The sequence below is a fragment of the Scleropages formosus genome, chromosome 11 (assembly GCF_900964775.1).
Source record: "Scleropages formosus chromosome 11, fSclFor1.1, whole genome shotgun sequence".
NCBI lineage: Eukaryota > Metazoa > Chordata > Actinopteri > Osteoglossiformes > Osteoglossidae > Scleropages > Scleropages formosus.
This window is the reverse complement of record NC_041816.1, coordinates 20,587,168-20,603,107: the sequence shown is the minus strand read 5'-3', so window position 1 is coordinate 20,603,107 and position 15,940 is coordinate 20,587,168. Positions and strand designations below refer to the sequence as shown.

The window sequence follows — 15,940 nt, the reverse complement described above, 5'->3', positions numbered from 1 at the left end:
TCTTGAAGCAATTTGATTTTGTCAATGCAAAACATACCTATAGATGCATATTTTCAGCTGCATATTTTAATACATGGAGATATTAAGCAGTACCCACCTCAGTATTACATTTAGAAGATAGAAAATGGAATGTCACCAGCATGACAGAGATTTATTAGTACAGAATGGAGCACAAATGTCTTTACATGAGATGATTGATGAAATAAACAATGCTTTTCATATTGAGCTGGACAATAAGAAGAAGTTATTTGGGAGAGATTTGCAGGTAAAAGGCAATATGAATTTACCAGGACTCTCTTTGCCCACAGACCCAGTTTATCTTGGATTTTTTTTTTTGGCACTGTCAGAAAACTTTTCATTAAAAACTTGCCTGAAGGCTGGAAATCTACTGTACAGGTGACATGGACGGTTAGAACAAAAGGATTATTTTCCCTCCTGATGGTCAGAGGGAGTTCAGTGGCCCATATAAGGTCCCTTCCTCAGTGACATCATATCGGGCAAAGGGGAGCTGCGCTTAAGGTGGACAGCAGTCGTCTGCGCTCCCTGTTGGATAGAACGGCCAACTATTCCACAGGAGGAACTCGAAAAGAGACCTCATATCAGGCCAAGGGACCAGCGCTTAAGGAGGACCAAAGACAAAGTCCTGTGAGGCTCGTGTAGGGTAGAAAAGCAGCGGTTCCTTTGGAACTTGGGAGTGGACCCTATACCAGAACCAGGGCCGAACACTTAAGGTGGAGCCGCTGTCTTTCTGCAGTACTATATCTGAAAGGCCCGGCTGGCGGTTCCTTAAGAGCTCGGAACTCCCGGAGGAAAGATAGAACGCGACCGTCGTCGCCGCTCTCGTGCCGAAGCGGAGAAGAGCCCGGAAAGAGGCAGTCGTTGTGCGGGTCGCGTGAGGACGGGAAGCAGTCCCGCATGAGTTGCTGCGCGCGCGAGACCGCGAGCCCGTCCGGCTGCCGCCTTTTAGGCGGTGTTCGCGCCGTTTTTCTGGCATGGTGAGTGAGTCAGTGTGCGCGCGCTTTGTGTTCGGGGCAGTCGTCGAGCACCGCGGGGGTCCGGATTCGGGAACTTCAGCTCTAACTAAGTAATAACAAAAAGTTTAACTCTAATTGTATACTTACTGCTACGTGTAATGCAACTTTCAGAAGTGGTCGTCATGTTTAAAACATATATAAGTGGTTTTATTACGGAATTGCCCGCAGTTCAGTCAGTTGTGAACCCCAATTCGGTCAGGTAGACGATAAACTTTATATTTGCAAACACATAGCTTACATAATTAAGCAATAGCTTCAGTCCTAGTATGGCAGTGTTACTTGTTTTAAAAATCCGGATTTGTTGAATGAAACTGCACTGATTTTATTGTATTTTCTGATAACTTTTGTTCTGAATGGCATTTCCCCGAAGTATTTAGGCCTGTGTCCACTGACTTAGCCAAACTGAAAATATAATTATTATGAATGATTTAGTTATAAAAATCATCTAAATCTGTAATAGACAACGCTTTTAAAAGAGAATAAAAAAAGGAGCTTTCAGAGTCTAACGGTACGGGAAGGCCATCCATCATGATCTTTACACTCCTAACAGAAACGCTGTAAAAAAAAGTTGTAAAGTAATATAAGACCACATCACTGAGGTCATCATAACTCATACAGTTATCTGTATTAGGCAGATATATATCGATGGATATAAAAACTTAGTGATAGCACAGGAAACTGCTCTGTTACACTAGTCATGTTTCCCCCCAGTGTGTCCAAACTCAGAACTACAGTAAATGTTCGTTTTTAAAGTTTTCAGTTACTAATTTCCTAATAATTCCTCTAGGATTGTATATAATTTTCTTATATAAGTTTTATATACTCATATTTTGTGAAGGGAAATATTCTTAGAAATGTGAATCATACTGTTGAAACCAGAAGTGGGGTGGGGGGGAATCCTATTTTCCAGTGAAAAATGTCACAGATTATCATTTTTTTTTCCTATGTAATATTGGAGTAGTACCATTGTGTGTGCAGTATGTGCTGCAGATATGCTATGAGGTCGGTGTCCCACACCAGGCTTTGTCCCGGATGGCCAAGATTTACACGTTTTCCAGTTTCATTTACGCCAGTAAGTTGATTCAGTGAGTGAATGGAATCAGGTGGTTCACTGCTTGGCTGATTTCAGATCAGTTACGTGACTAAATATACAGCTTGGGACAGTTACGATGCGTAGAGAACGAGTACTTTATTTGTCTACATAATGTCATGGGAAAAACAAGACAAAAAAAGGCCACCACAAGTACGCAGCAAAGAATGCTTATGGATTTATTACAGTGAGTTTATCATTTTATCCAAAGCTAGCTTTATTTTATTTATTTTAGCAGTAGTGGGGAGTTGGGCTTGAACTGTGAACTCTCAGATTTAAAAATGATGTCACCAGATATTCTGTCCTATGATGGCAGTCCATCAACATGTTTAAGTGAAAGAACAGGGGATGGTGAGATGATGTAATTAATAAGCTGGCACATTGATCAATTCAAGTAATCCTCTTGAAGCTGAAAAATCCATAATTGCATTAATTTCAACAACCACAGCTTTGACAGAGCTGTTATTGCCAGAACTCTTTATCCATTTACGCACTTGTTAAACATTTTGTTGTTGAGTTTCATTTAATAAATACTGTCTCATTTTCTGCTGCTCTGGTTTTTCATGCACCCACTGGGTATTTTCCACTGCTCCCCATGGGAACAGCTAGGGAATATTTTTAACTCTGGAGGAATCTCAATTTTAATTGCATCCTACTGAAAACAAATTTACTTCCTGTCCTTATGTTGACATAACTTGTTGCAATAATTGTGCAAATGGACAGTTTTCTCGTTTGTATTTCTTCATTAGCTGAATATTAGTTTTAACTGGAAGATAAACTGATATAAGTGTGACAAAGTGATTATTAAACATTGGTTAAAAATTTGTGCTTTATGAGCCTTTTGCTGGCAGAGCCCTGAGATGGAGGTGAGAAAGTGCTGTGTGAGGGGGTCAGGGTTCAGCTTAATGATGATCTCACTTGTGACATGCCAGGTAGCTTTTTTTTTTTTTTTTTGGAACTTCTGAGAAGAAACATTTTTTACACAAAACAAACAAAAATTATCCCTCATGTATGACAAGTTGTGTTAGCTGAGCCTAAAAGAAAAGTACATAAGTACATGTAATTTAGATAGGATATTAATAATGTGGTGGGTAACGCTGCTGTCTTGCAGTTTGTCCGTTGCGGGTTTGGATGTGGTGTTGAAGCTGTTTCAGTCAGTATTCATGTTTTTTGCATGTGGGTGCTCTGGTTTCCTCCCACGCATCATTCACCTCTTTGTGCGCATCGGTCTCTGTAAATTACCCTTTGTGTTTATGTATGCTTGAAAGCGTAAGTATGTGTGGTTGCCCTGCGATGAACTGTCTTCCCATCCAGGGCGTACCCTACATCACACCCTGTGTTTCCAAGCTAGGCTCCAGATCATCATAACTCTGCATTGGACAAACAGTTAATGATTACTCCCCTCCATCTATTTTGCATTATTTAAAAAGGAAAAAAAAATGTTACCACAGTTTGACTAGTCTTTAATTGCATATGTTAATTATGTTGTTTAGGGTTTGACCATAAAAAGAAAGTTTCAGGGTTCACCTGTTTTTATTTATTTATTTGTTTTCTTTGCCTTTCCCCCACCTCTGTTGCTGGAGGCTGAGTTTATAATATGTGAATATGAAGGAGCAGATCTGGGGAGTGGAGGAGGGCTCCACAGTGACTGATAGTTTGAGCAGAAATTACCAAAGCATATGAGGTTGTGGTGTTAGAGATTTAAGACAACAGTAGCTATGCATGGTTTTTCTTCCAACATATGACTTGTCAATATTGTATAATTCGAGATACAAATTCAGATTTTGCGTAGTTAGGTGGAAAAAGTGGAAAAACAGACAACATGGAGTTGATCACGTTTTGGTTTTCCCCTTGACACAGTGTGACGCTGCTGTGGAAGGCTTAGCCTTGTCCTTAATTTATACCACATGTGGCTCACAGTGTTTTGAGACATTTGGAAGGGAATCATCATTTCTTGGCCCATGTTCTTTTGTACCAGAAAGAATTATTTTGAATAAGTTACATCAGCCTGGTTTGTTGGTCCTGTGTTCTTCATATAGTAGTATTATTACTGCTGTGTGGGCCCTTTATCTGCATGTACTGGGACTACAGCTGATGAACATGTACACATTTACAAAGCAGTATATTTAGTGAAACAGTTAGGTTGCTCACCTTTCTCAAAGGTACAACAGAAGGGGATATCTGGGGCCTTGTACTGGTAAGCTTCTTGTTGTAAGGCCATCCTGTTTATTTAAGACCTGGTTGTCCTGTTGTTTTTATATTGAATAGCCTTTGCCTTTTCCTTTGTAGTTACTTTTGCTGGTTTACATTCACCTTTGTTTAGCCAAGTCACTTCTCCAGAATGACTTAGTGTTTAAGCTATTTAGTTATTTACATGTTTATACTGCTGTGTAAATTTTACTGTGGCAATTCAAGGTAAGTATCTTGCTCAAGGTTACTGCAGCAGTAGGTGGGATTCAAGCGTATGTCTTTTGAGGGCAAGGTGGCAGTTCTAGCCACTACGCCACCTGCTGTCAGTTCGTTTTGCATTTTGAAACTTCTGAGGTAGTCACATTATGTCCATAATATAATATTTATTCATCTAGCAGACTCTTCCCCCCCCAAAGTGACTTACAATCTTAATCTACCTACAATTTCTTACCTGCTTGTACAGCTGGGTAGTTTTTACGGGAGCACTTTAGGGTAAGTACTTTGCTCAAGGGTACTACAGCCCGAAGTGAGATTCAAACCTGCAATCTTTTGCATCCAAAAGCAGCAGTTCTAACCACTACGCTACCAGCTGTCCCAATATGTGTAATATATTATATTAGTTAATATATGACTTGGGGTCAACATGCATCCATGTGTGGCACATAAATGCAAAATATGGATACATGGACCCATGCGGCACAAACAGTTATGCTGATGGAGACTTGGTTCTCTGAAGTGGTTCACGATCCTCCGTTTTCCGTTTGGTTTGGCGTTTCGAAGGGGCATGAAATCTTTTGGAGACGTTCGCTGGGGGACTCAAGTAACCACAGTGTCCTTCCAGTCACAGCAAATGACTGCAAAAAAAGTAATATTTACATAGAGATGAGTTAGAATGTGAAATGAATTAAGGATTTAAATGGAATCACCTCAAACTGGATATTCCCTTATGGCGACAGCTGTTCTCAAAGAATCAAGATGTTTTTGTACGGCAGTGACGCAAAGCTGGTATTCAGACCGCATTCCTGCCTCTCCACTCAGAAATGCAGGAGATCTGTCAGAGCAAAGGCATTAAAATGGGTAATTTTCTTTTATGCAATGTTTGATTATGACTACGGTATGTCTCATTCAGCAAAGTGTGTGAGGCTGAATGGCTGGAAACGGTTGCAAATGAATTCCCATTTGACCCGCTAACGTTTTTTAGCTTAGTGCTTCAATTTGCAGAGGCGCTTGTTTATTGCATCGCTTTATTATGGCCCTAGGATGCTACAATGGCCCCCCGGATGGGAATTTATAGCTAGGCGATGTTTAGGAGGAGACTGGGCCCATTCTTGTGGAAGGCCTCCCGAGGCTTGCCTGTGAATGGGGGCTATGTTTCCAGGTCAGCCATAAGGCATGGAAATGGCGCCTCAATGGACTGGCTTGTACTGGGGTCCAAAGCAAGACCTCTTCAGACTGCCACATGAAGTGTGCACACACACTGTGCAATGCCGCACACATGCATTCCTCATTATTACAGTTAACTGTGTGCATTACACAAAGCTGCCTCTAGCAAGTGTGTGTGTGTGTATACACACACACACACACAGCCTAATGAGAAACCCTGTTGTGCTGTTGTCCAACTGAGTATGCTAGACTTTCATTTTGCTTCTACCTCCTTGTGAGTCATGACTTTTTAGCCCCCCCCCCCCACCCTCTTTTTTTGGCCTGAACTGCAGTCTGACAGCAGGTTGTTGTCTTCGCCTTCAGAACCACGTTTGAAGAGGTCCACTTTGTTGCAGTCGTCGCGATGACACGCATGGCCCTGCTTCTGCCAGTGCTGCTGGTTTTCAGAGCTGTTGGTGAGTTTTGTCTCTTACCGGGTACAGTGGCCCGTGGGAACATTCTGTGTACTGCACTTTGTCTTCCCAGGTACTACACTGTATACCTTTGTATCTGGGAGAGCTCTTTATTTCTAGGTATCCATTGCATGAACTGTAATGTTTAGACCCACGGTCTTCCACTTGGAGGACATGGGTACTCATCCCATGTCCTGCTGCAGTACCATTGATAAAGGTACTTAACCTGGACTGATACTGTGAGAAGTACCCAGACGTATAAGTGGGTAATCAATTGTAGCTTAACACTGAAATTTTATTTGTAAAGGGCATCAGTGAAATAAATGTTACTTCATTTAGCAGATGCTTTTCTGTAAAGTGACTTCAAGTGAACACTATGTAGTGTTATCAGCCCACACTTTATTCACCCAAGGTGACTTGCGCTGCTAGATACACTAATTACTATGAGTCACTGATCCATACATCAGTGAAGCTCAGTCACTCATACACTAGGGGTGAATTAGTCACCCATCCACCTGAACAGCAAGTCTTTGGACTGTGGGAGGGAACGGGAGCACCCAGAGGAAACCCACAAAAACACGAGAACATGCAAACTCCACAGAGACTGGCAGGGATTGAACCCACGTCCCCTCGCACCACTCCGGCACTATAAGACTGCAGCGCTTGCTGTGCCGCCATGCCACCCAAATGTATGAATAAAGTATGACTGGACAGGACTGCTCTTTGTCAAAAGTCCCAAATCTGTCTGTGTTTGAGTGTGTGGGGGGACTTCTCTTGACTGTCACTTCCGTTATATCCTCCCATAGAGCGAACCCTGGGTCAGCCCTTCGACCCATAACCCCTAGGCGTTCAATAGTCTCACTCCCCTGCTATATTACTAATGCCCACATGCTCAGACAGTTGTGCCAACTCACTGCTTTCCTTCCGCTGCCTGATTTTGGATTAGTGTGGGGAAGCAGGCTTGTGAAAAATGACTCATCTTGGTGTTTTAGCCCGGTGGTGTGTCATGTCCGCAGCAGTGTTTGCAACACTTGTGTGCTTTGTCCCATGATGCTGATTCTGTAAAAATGGAGCTTCCTCTCTCTGAGTTCTTACCCGAGTATGACTCCCTGGAACAAAAATCTGACAGCATTTGAGTTAAAAGGATACTTATTCATGTGAGGTGAAAGAGTGGAACGAATTGGAGAGGGATATTACGAAAATATCACTGAATTACCAAGTTGTAGTTTGTGTGCAGAATTGTGTGTTAAAAGTAAATATTTGTTAATTTCTGGTTGGTTGAATGGCTTATGAATAAATGTGATGACTGTGTCCCGCCATTCGCATGCTCGACTCAGTGGAGATTTCAAGGTGGTTCGGATTAATGACCGCACATGAGGACATCACAGCTGCTGGCAGTCGTCGGGTTTGATCGCAGGCCTCTTTGAGCATGAAAAAAATTGTGCGCCTCCAGATCGGCCCTGTGCCGTGACCTTTGAGGGCTGCTCACTTTGACCGTCCTTGCCCTGCTCTCCTTTCCAAGCTTCGCAGCAATTGATTCCCTGTAAAGAGGGAGCTTTATTCTTGGCAGAAATTCAATTTAGGGTTATTACCCAGGACCGGTGATGGTTCGGCTAATTTGATTGCGGCCAACGGAGTTTCGTTTTAGAAACAATTGAGGACAGGCTCAACACAGACCGCTTGTACAGCAGCGCATACAAATACGACTCAATGCCTTTGCTGTTCTCTTGTGCTGCTGGCATTTTGTCCACTGAGTGCTTGGGTCCCAGAGGGCCTGAACGACTGGGTGGTTTACGTTCACTTTCAGAAGTACCTCAAACTGCGTTGTGAGGATCACCTAAAAATGAGTGTGTGCACCCTACACGTGGCAGGCCTGAGACTGTCTTTGTGCATGAGCTGGTATTTGGAGCTGCTGATGGAGCACTGTTTTTACATACACGTACATGGCAGGGCTTCGGGGGTTAAAGGTTGAAGAGGCCTGCACTGGTGAGTGAGCCGAAGAGTACCTGACATCGTCTGGCTTCATCCAAGGAATTCGTAGCACGTTTCAGCCGTAGTGGATTTAGATCTGTCGAGGAAGGGCACCTTCTTCACCGCTCTTCCTGCTATTACCAGGTGAGGTGTCAAACAGGGCTTCCATCTGAGGGATTAGAAGCACAGCGCTGTCCCGTCGACAATCACAAATGATGGCCCAAGGGTCACTGGGTTATGGAGCTTCCATAATTGCTTGAGTAATATACGAAGACTGTGTTTGGCCCAGGTTTTATTTTCACCCCAAGCCCAACTGGTATGTTTCACCTCCTATTGTCTCACCCCCCCCCTCGCTCCAGAACGGACTGGACTCTCAGCTCCTGGAACTGAGGTAGCCTTATCGTTAAGCCCCTCTGCACCTTGCTCCTTATCTGGCTGCTGGAGTCCATTAACAGGTTATTGACAGGATATGAGACAACAGGCTTCCCCAGATAAAGCTACTGCTCCAGAGACCAAGAATAGGAGAGAGGGAGGGAAGGAGAAATGGGAGAACGGGAGGTGGGAGAGAGAGGAGGTATAAGTATCACTGTGATTTATTGTGCTCCTGAAAATGAACATCATCTCGCTCCAGTGTCGTCATCTGCATATTTTTCCATACACCTAAATGAAGCACGTGTGCTGGGTGAGTGGAAGTGTGCAAAGTGTAACCTGGAAAGGCTCTTTCCTGGTATAACTGGGGCACAATTGGCAAAGTGGTTTGAGCTGGCACCTTCCATTTGAAGGATCCAGGTTTGAATCCCTGTTCCTCCTGTAGTTCCTCTGAACTTCAGCATGTTGCATGAATGCTACATGGGGTTTTTTGTGTAGTGAGAATTGCAAACCAGTGCTCATCACTCTACTCCTTCACGTGCAGAGTTTTGTAGGATGTGGTTGTTTTCCAGGGTGCACTTGGTGTAAGTCTGAAACGGAAGCCCTTGAACTGACTGTCCCAGCTTTGAGCGCACACACACACACACACACACACACCCACCTTCTCACCTGAACTGCAGTGGTACGATCTTCCCAGGTGGTGCCAGTATGATCTCAGTTTTGTTTCCGCTAAGTGCCAGGTGTGGCTCTGAGTATGCACCTGTGTGCTTTTTTTTTTTTTTGTTAATTTGAAGTAAATACTGCTTTTCAGTTGCCACTAAATGTTTTTATTATTATCTTGGCATTATATTCAGGCGAGTATACTGGGGTACAGCCTAATGTGAGCACAGCTGTCCGGGGATAGGGCCAAGCCGGTTCGGGTCTCTTAGTGGTAAAGCCCCATTGATGATACCTGGTGCAATGTAATTACACTGATCACTTGGGATGAAGGGTAGTTCTTGAGATCTTCAAGAAATTAATGTTGTGTTGGACAAGAAAAGAACATACAGAGCTAAGGCTAATAATAATAAAGCCATGGTGCCGGTCACGAATTTACACGGCACTTGCTCTTTGGACTATTTTCTGTTTGGAGATGTAGTGAGAGTTATGTGACATGAACAGAAGCTGTACAGGGCTGGTTCTGAGGGCACACGGAAAATACAATGTTATTCATATGACTATACAGTGTGTGTACATAACAGATCATTAAATACCTTCAAAAATGTAAGATATATGTTTGATTCATTAATGATGATTAAGTGACCAGCTGGCTACAAAAGGGAGGAAAGGAAATCTAGAAGCTCTGGTCTGATGTGGAACTGCAAAAAATAAACCTTTGAGGCCATGGTCTACAAGTCAGATATGACCGAGGGCAAAGTATTGTGATTTCTGCTTTGCCAAACGATTAGTTATTGCCTTTTCTTCACGATGTAAGCTGGGAATCCCAGAGCCCTGCTCTAGACATAAACACCACATCTCACGTACACCCCTGAGAGGAGCAGCAGTCAGGCGTCGCATTCACAATGGCTGGAAAGCGCTCATTCTCATTCCTCGAGTTCTTCCAGACATATTACGTTAGATCACGTTACATTAGGTGTTGACTGAATCAAATGAGACATCCTTTTCATGTTTGTACGAGTGAGACAAAAGTTTGAGGAAGAAATTAAGAGTTACAAGAACAAGTTTCGTTGACCAGTCTGTGGGGAAATGTGTGTTTGTGTCCTGTAAAATTGCTAGCAGCTGTCCCCTTGTATTGCTGTGAGGGAAATCAAAGCAATTTATTAATTTTAATTAACATTACGGATGTCAGACACAGCCCTGCACTTGTTTTCTTTCCTTAAGCCATGTAAACCATGGCACTGCTGGCTCACTCAACAGCAGGTCTTTGCCTATGGCTGTTTCATCACCGACAATCTGTGCTGCTTCTAAATGCCTCTGGCTCACATCTGTGCTTGACAGGTTGGAGCTCGGACTAAACTGAATGGCATCATTAGATGGTTAGAGGTCAACACCAAACTGATTGGCATTTCGTGATGGCTGGGGCTCAGATCAAACAGAATGGCATCATTGGATGCTCAGAGGTCAGACCTGACTGAATGGCATCTTGTGATTATCATTTTTTTTTTTTTTTTTTTTTTTTTTTTTTTTGGAGCTCAAACAAAACTGAATGGCACCATTAGATAGGTGGAGGTCAGAAACAAAGTGAATGGCACCTCGTGATGGTTGAAGGTCAGAAACAAACCGAATGGAACCATTGGATGGTCAGAGGTGAAAACCAAACCGAATGGCATCGCTGAATGACTGAAAGCCAGAACTAGTCCAAATAACATTATGGGATGGCCGCAGGTCAGACACCTGCTTTAACGGTGCCCCACTCACCACATGTCTGGTGATATGATTGCTTAAGTGCTAGACCACTGCAAGAGCAGGGATTACTGTTGTTCTAGTGCCCAGAGAGGCAGTCTGAAGATGAGACTGAAAGGAGAAAATTTTGGATGGTTCTCTTGGAGCTTTAGATGCGCATTCCATAATGCTGACACAAATGGCAGTGGAAATGAGACAGAGTGGTACTTTTTTTTTTCTTTTATCTGTAACCTGCTTATTTTGGATAAACCTCAGTTGTACTTCTTGCTCACTGTTGCTCCCAAACTTTGTATCATGTTTTAAGTAGGGGTTAGTTGCTCAGTATTACCTGTATAGCTGTAGCATATCACATAACATAGCAAAATTTACAGTGACAGTGCAACCAAGGCTTTGCCAGGCAGTATAAAAATGGTTATGTGTGGATTAGATGTCCTGTGTAATGTTGTGTTTTTTTTTTTTTTTTTTTTTTTTTTTTTTTTTTTTTTTTTTTAAATTATTAATATATACATATAGTTGTTCTAGTGATCAGCAGGTGGCACTGTTTCCAGTTTAACAGGTCAGAAGCGAATTCTGGGAAGACTCAGACTTGGAGAAGACAGTCTGAATCTCAGCTGGGCCACATGTGATGCTTTGATCACTGGTACACAGTACTTGGCCTTGGCTTTCTAGAATCCTGCTATTAGTATATCCATACCCTGTTGATCTTTAAAAGTGAACCTGCAATTTTAATGTGTATGTATTTATGGCTAGGAGTGTGCGGAGGCGTGGTGGGCTTGCCCGGGTCCTGCTCTTTGGCGGGTCTGGGGTTCAAATCCTGCTTAGGGTGCCTTGCAACAGGCTGGCATCCCATCCTTGGCATGTCCCCTCCCCCTCCAGTCTTGCGCCCTGTGCTGCTGGATTCAGCTCCTGTTCGCCGCGACCCTGCTCAGGACAAGCTGTTTCGGACTGTGTGTGTGTTTATGGCATGCTTAATTGAAATTTCATTCTACACAGATGTAGAGCAGAAATGAAATGTGTGTTGAACTGGTTCAGGTGAAATATAAATTGGCCTGGAATTTGAGTACTTTGTTTTCCGCAGAATTTCCGCAGTCCACTGGATGACATTGTATAGCACTAGTTTAGCAGCAGACACAATACACAACCCCATCAAATCCAAACAAAATAGCAATACTAAGACTAACATCCAGTAATCTCTGAGGTACTAGTAAAGTGTGGTCACAGGATATAGGGTGAGGTCCTTAGAATAAAATGCAGATAACTTAATATGTAAGAAGCATGTTTTTTGTTAAAGGACACTTTTTTTTTTTTTTTTTTTTTTACACTCCTGTTATACCAATGCAAGTCCATTATGAATACTTCATGTAAGTGGTTTATTAATTTTAGAATAAATTGGTCATGCAGGAGGACCATTTTACTATTAGATGAGTGCATTAATTCAAAATATGACTTGGGTAAATATGACTCCTCCTAAATGTTTCTTCTCTGGTAGACAAAAAACAGGGACGTCCCAGTGGTGTGAAACGGCTCATTGATAATGCAAGGCTGAGTACACACTCATGTTTGTCTCCCAATTTCCATTTTATCAAATGCTGCAGTCTGTGTATTGTGCTGTTAGCTGGAGGACTGCGGTGCATTTGAATTGGCAGGTCAAACGACAGACCTGACATGTAAGACAAGACCCTCCTGCAGTGGGCGAGCGATGACTGCATCCACTTGCTGAATGGGCACTGAGTTGGCCGGTTGTGCCCCAACCCCCATTCCCACTATACAGTGAGCCTTGTCACGCTGTAGAGTAACTCACTTTTAAGTGTCCCTTCAGAAGTAGGGTGTCAAACTCAGTCCAGCACTAGTAGCTGTACACTGGACCTTCATCGTGCTCATTTGTCTATAACTTTAAACTTACTTTTAGTTTGGATCAATAAAAGCAGAATAATGCATATGTTGCTCCACTTGCTAACATGTTAGGTTCTCTAAACAGCTTAGGTAAAATGTAAAAGTACTCTAAAGCACTTCTATCAATCTGTTATTAGTCACCAGGAAACAGGGCACAACACAGGATTCACCCCAAATGATGCCTCACAGTGTAACGCTTTTTTCGTATTTACTTTTCGGACTATATTCAAGTTTAAACCTGCTTGAAATTACTAAAAATAAAGGACATGTCATCTCCACAACCTCCCATTCAACACAGGTGTGTCTAGTGTGTTAGCACTGAGCCACTTTCAAGTTTATCTGCGAAATCAATAAAAGCTTCATAAAACACATTTTCCTGTAAAAGTCTTGGATGTAGTTATAGTGGCTGAAATAGCTTGTGAGACTTGTAATATGTTTAACTTTTAGCAACATTAGAATTAAAACATTTCTAATGGCTGAAAATAAAAAATGCATACAATATTCTCCAAACTTGTCGGGAATGCCAGTTGTTGACTGATTCATCTCATAAACATGTAGTGTTCCTTCCTTTTCCTGTTGTTCATCAGCAACACTCAGGAACATCAGACAAGAGCAATGAACATTGCAAAAGCAAGTTGAATGAAAGCAGTCCCACTATTGCTATTCTGTCTGTGTTTTAATGCCAACTAACAGCTGGATGCAGAAACGCAGGTGGATTTTGCTGTGCAACCAACAAAGTTTTGAAAATAGAATAGTGCAGAGCATGTGGTTCAAAATAAATAAACTTGAAGTGTCTTCTCTTTTTATGTCTGTACATATTTGCTCTTAGCCACTGTTGTGAATTTCCAAAAAAAATTCCTGTAATGTATTGGCAGGTTTTTTTGGTGGTGAAGAATATGATCCTTCAGACTTACTTTGGATGTGTGAGATTAAGCTAAAAAGCAGCGGACACACCAGGTCTCCTTGGACACATTTTGAGACCCCTGCTTCAGATGTTTACTCAGCTTGCAGTGAAGTTCATACAAGGTTCCCCTGTGGGTTTCCTTCCTGGCTTTCTCATCTCTGCTGGTGGAGCTTGAGTGCTGGTACAGAAGCGGTACCATGCCAAGGCAAGCTTTGGGTTCATTCCAGGTCAAATTGCTGAGGGCTTCATGCTGCCCCCTAGTGGTTGAGACCCTTTCACAACGTTTCTCCTGTCGCCGGTATTAGGATGGATTCCTCCATGGCTGTCAGTCAGATGCGTGCGCGCGTGTGTGTGTGTGTGTGTGTTTTCGTTCGTTCCCTTTCCTGTTATTGGCATTGACAGATTGGGGTGGGGGTGCTGTCTTTCCAGAGCTGCCAGTCACTGTGGCTCTTGGCACTCGAACTGCTGGGAATGACAGTCGCGAGAAGTGGCGGAAAGACGTTCCCGCTCAGATGGGACTGCTGTCGGACCGCCAGGGAGCCCAGGAGTGACGTACAAAGCCACAGAGGCAGAGCCGTCACACGGGGGGGCTGCCATCACCAGACAGCACCTCTGTTTTACAAACTGACAGACTGATGTTTGTGTTTTTTTTTTTTTTTTTTTTAAACATTTATTTATTTTTCTTAGTTTACTTCTATTCCCTGCACCCTGAGTTCAGAGCAGTTGTCGGCATTGCCGTCTGTTCCCACGCTTGGTTGCGCTCTAAGTCGTTCCTCCACGCTCTGCCGAGAATCACTTGTGCTTGGAAACACTCCTTGCGACAAGAAGTTCGGTCCCGTGCAGCAGGCACTGACACATCTTCTATCTCCCCTCTTTAGCTGACGTTTTCTGCAGACCCACTTCCTTGTACTCAGCTGCGTCATCACGCGCTCACGCACAGGTGTGCACATTAGAACCGATAATCTGATAATCTCATTTGATCACCAAAGGGCTGCTCAGGTGCATTCCTGGAAGCAATGCTCATGTGTAGGAAAGAGGTCACATGGTTTAATATGAAATTTCCTTCACTCTTTGTGTTTTTAGTAATGGTCTCCAATAGCACAGCACAACATTTTTCAAAGTATTTAGTTATGTGGATTTTGTTGTTGTTGTTGTTGTTGTTGCTGTTGTTGTTTTTTGCTTTTGCGTAGGGGGAAATGGTGGCGCAGTGGGTTTGACCAAGTCCTGCCCTCCGGTGGGTCTGGGGTTCGAGTCCTGCTTGGGGTGCTTTGCGATGGACTGGTGTCCCGTCCTGGGTGTGTTCCCTCTTCCTCCAGCCTTGTGCCCTGTGTTGCTGGGTTAGGCTCCAGTTCACCACGACCCCTCTCGGGAAAAGCAGTTTTCGGACTGTGCGTGCGTGTGTGATTTTAATTTTTTGCGTTGATTGTGATTATAAAAACACCAAGTTCTTCTACAGTCTCATGTTAAATTTGGTACTTTTGGGAGATTCTGGAAGGCACCAGAACGTTGTAGAAAGTATCAGATTCTAAAAGTTACTGGAATATTCAATACTTAGAACGCGGTGTTTTAAAATTTGCCAAAATTTGAGAATTTTTAAGAATGTGGAATATTTTTCTGAAAACTGACATAGCAGGAACTACAGGTGTGCTGTGGAGTCCGTCCTCACAGGGTGTATTACATCCTGGGCTGGCAGCCCAGGACAAGAAAGCCCTACAGAAGGTGGTCAAAACAGCTTAGGAAATCATCGGCACACAGCTACCAGCAGTCGAGGACACCTACACCACCCGCTGCCTCAGAAAGACTGTGCGCATCGTGAGAGATCATAGTCACTCCGCACGGGCACTTTTCTCTTCCCTGCCATCTGCAAAACGGCTCAGGTCTATTCGAACCTGCACAGCTAGGTACAGGAACAGCTTTTACCCCACTCCTGTGAGAATACACAACACTAACCAATGTGCCACCCATAGTAACTAGAGTTGGACTGCTCCACCCAAGCACATTGGTAAATTACACTGTGACTTAAAGCATTCTTATCCTCGTTCTCTGGCTGTCAACTGGTATTATTGTTACTACTGTTACCATTATTTATTGCTGTTGCACTACTCACTGTCATTGTCACTGTTTTGTTTGTGTAGTATTTCTATTGTCTCTGTCCTTGTCCATGGTCTGTGGAGAAGCATTCAGGAAGAATTTCATTATACATGTACATGGTACTGTATCTATGACAATAAACTTGAAACTAACGTCAAAA

General features: G+C 43.1%; 1 protein-coding gene across 3 annotated transcripts in view; it reads left to right on the top strand.

Moving 5' to 3' along the window:
* Positions 1 to 510: 510 nt before the first annotated feature.
* The window catches only part of LOC108941233 (CD276 antigen-like), a 55,710-nt gene continuing 40,280 nt past the window's right edge, over positions 511 to 15,940 (top strand). Inside the window, exons 1-2 of one of the 3 annotated variants that reach the window (XM_018763924.1) lie at positions 511 to 995; positions 6,061 to 6,152. In XM_018763924.1, the coding sequence (XP_018619440.1) occupies positions 6,101 to 6,152 (52 nt within the window). In that variant the 5' untranslated portion in view covers positions 511 to 995; positions 6,061 to 6,100. The other 2 variants (XM_018763925.1, XM_018763926.1) reach the window with 2 other exon arrangements.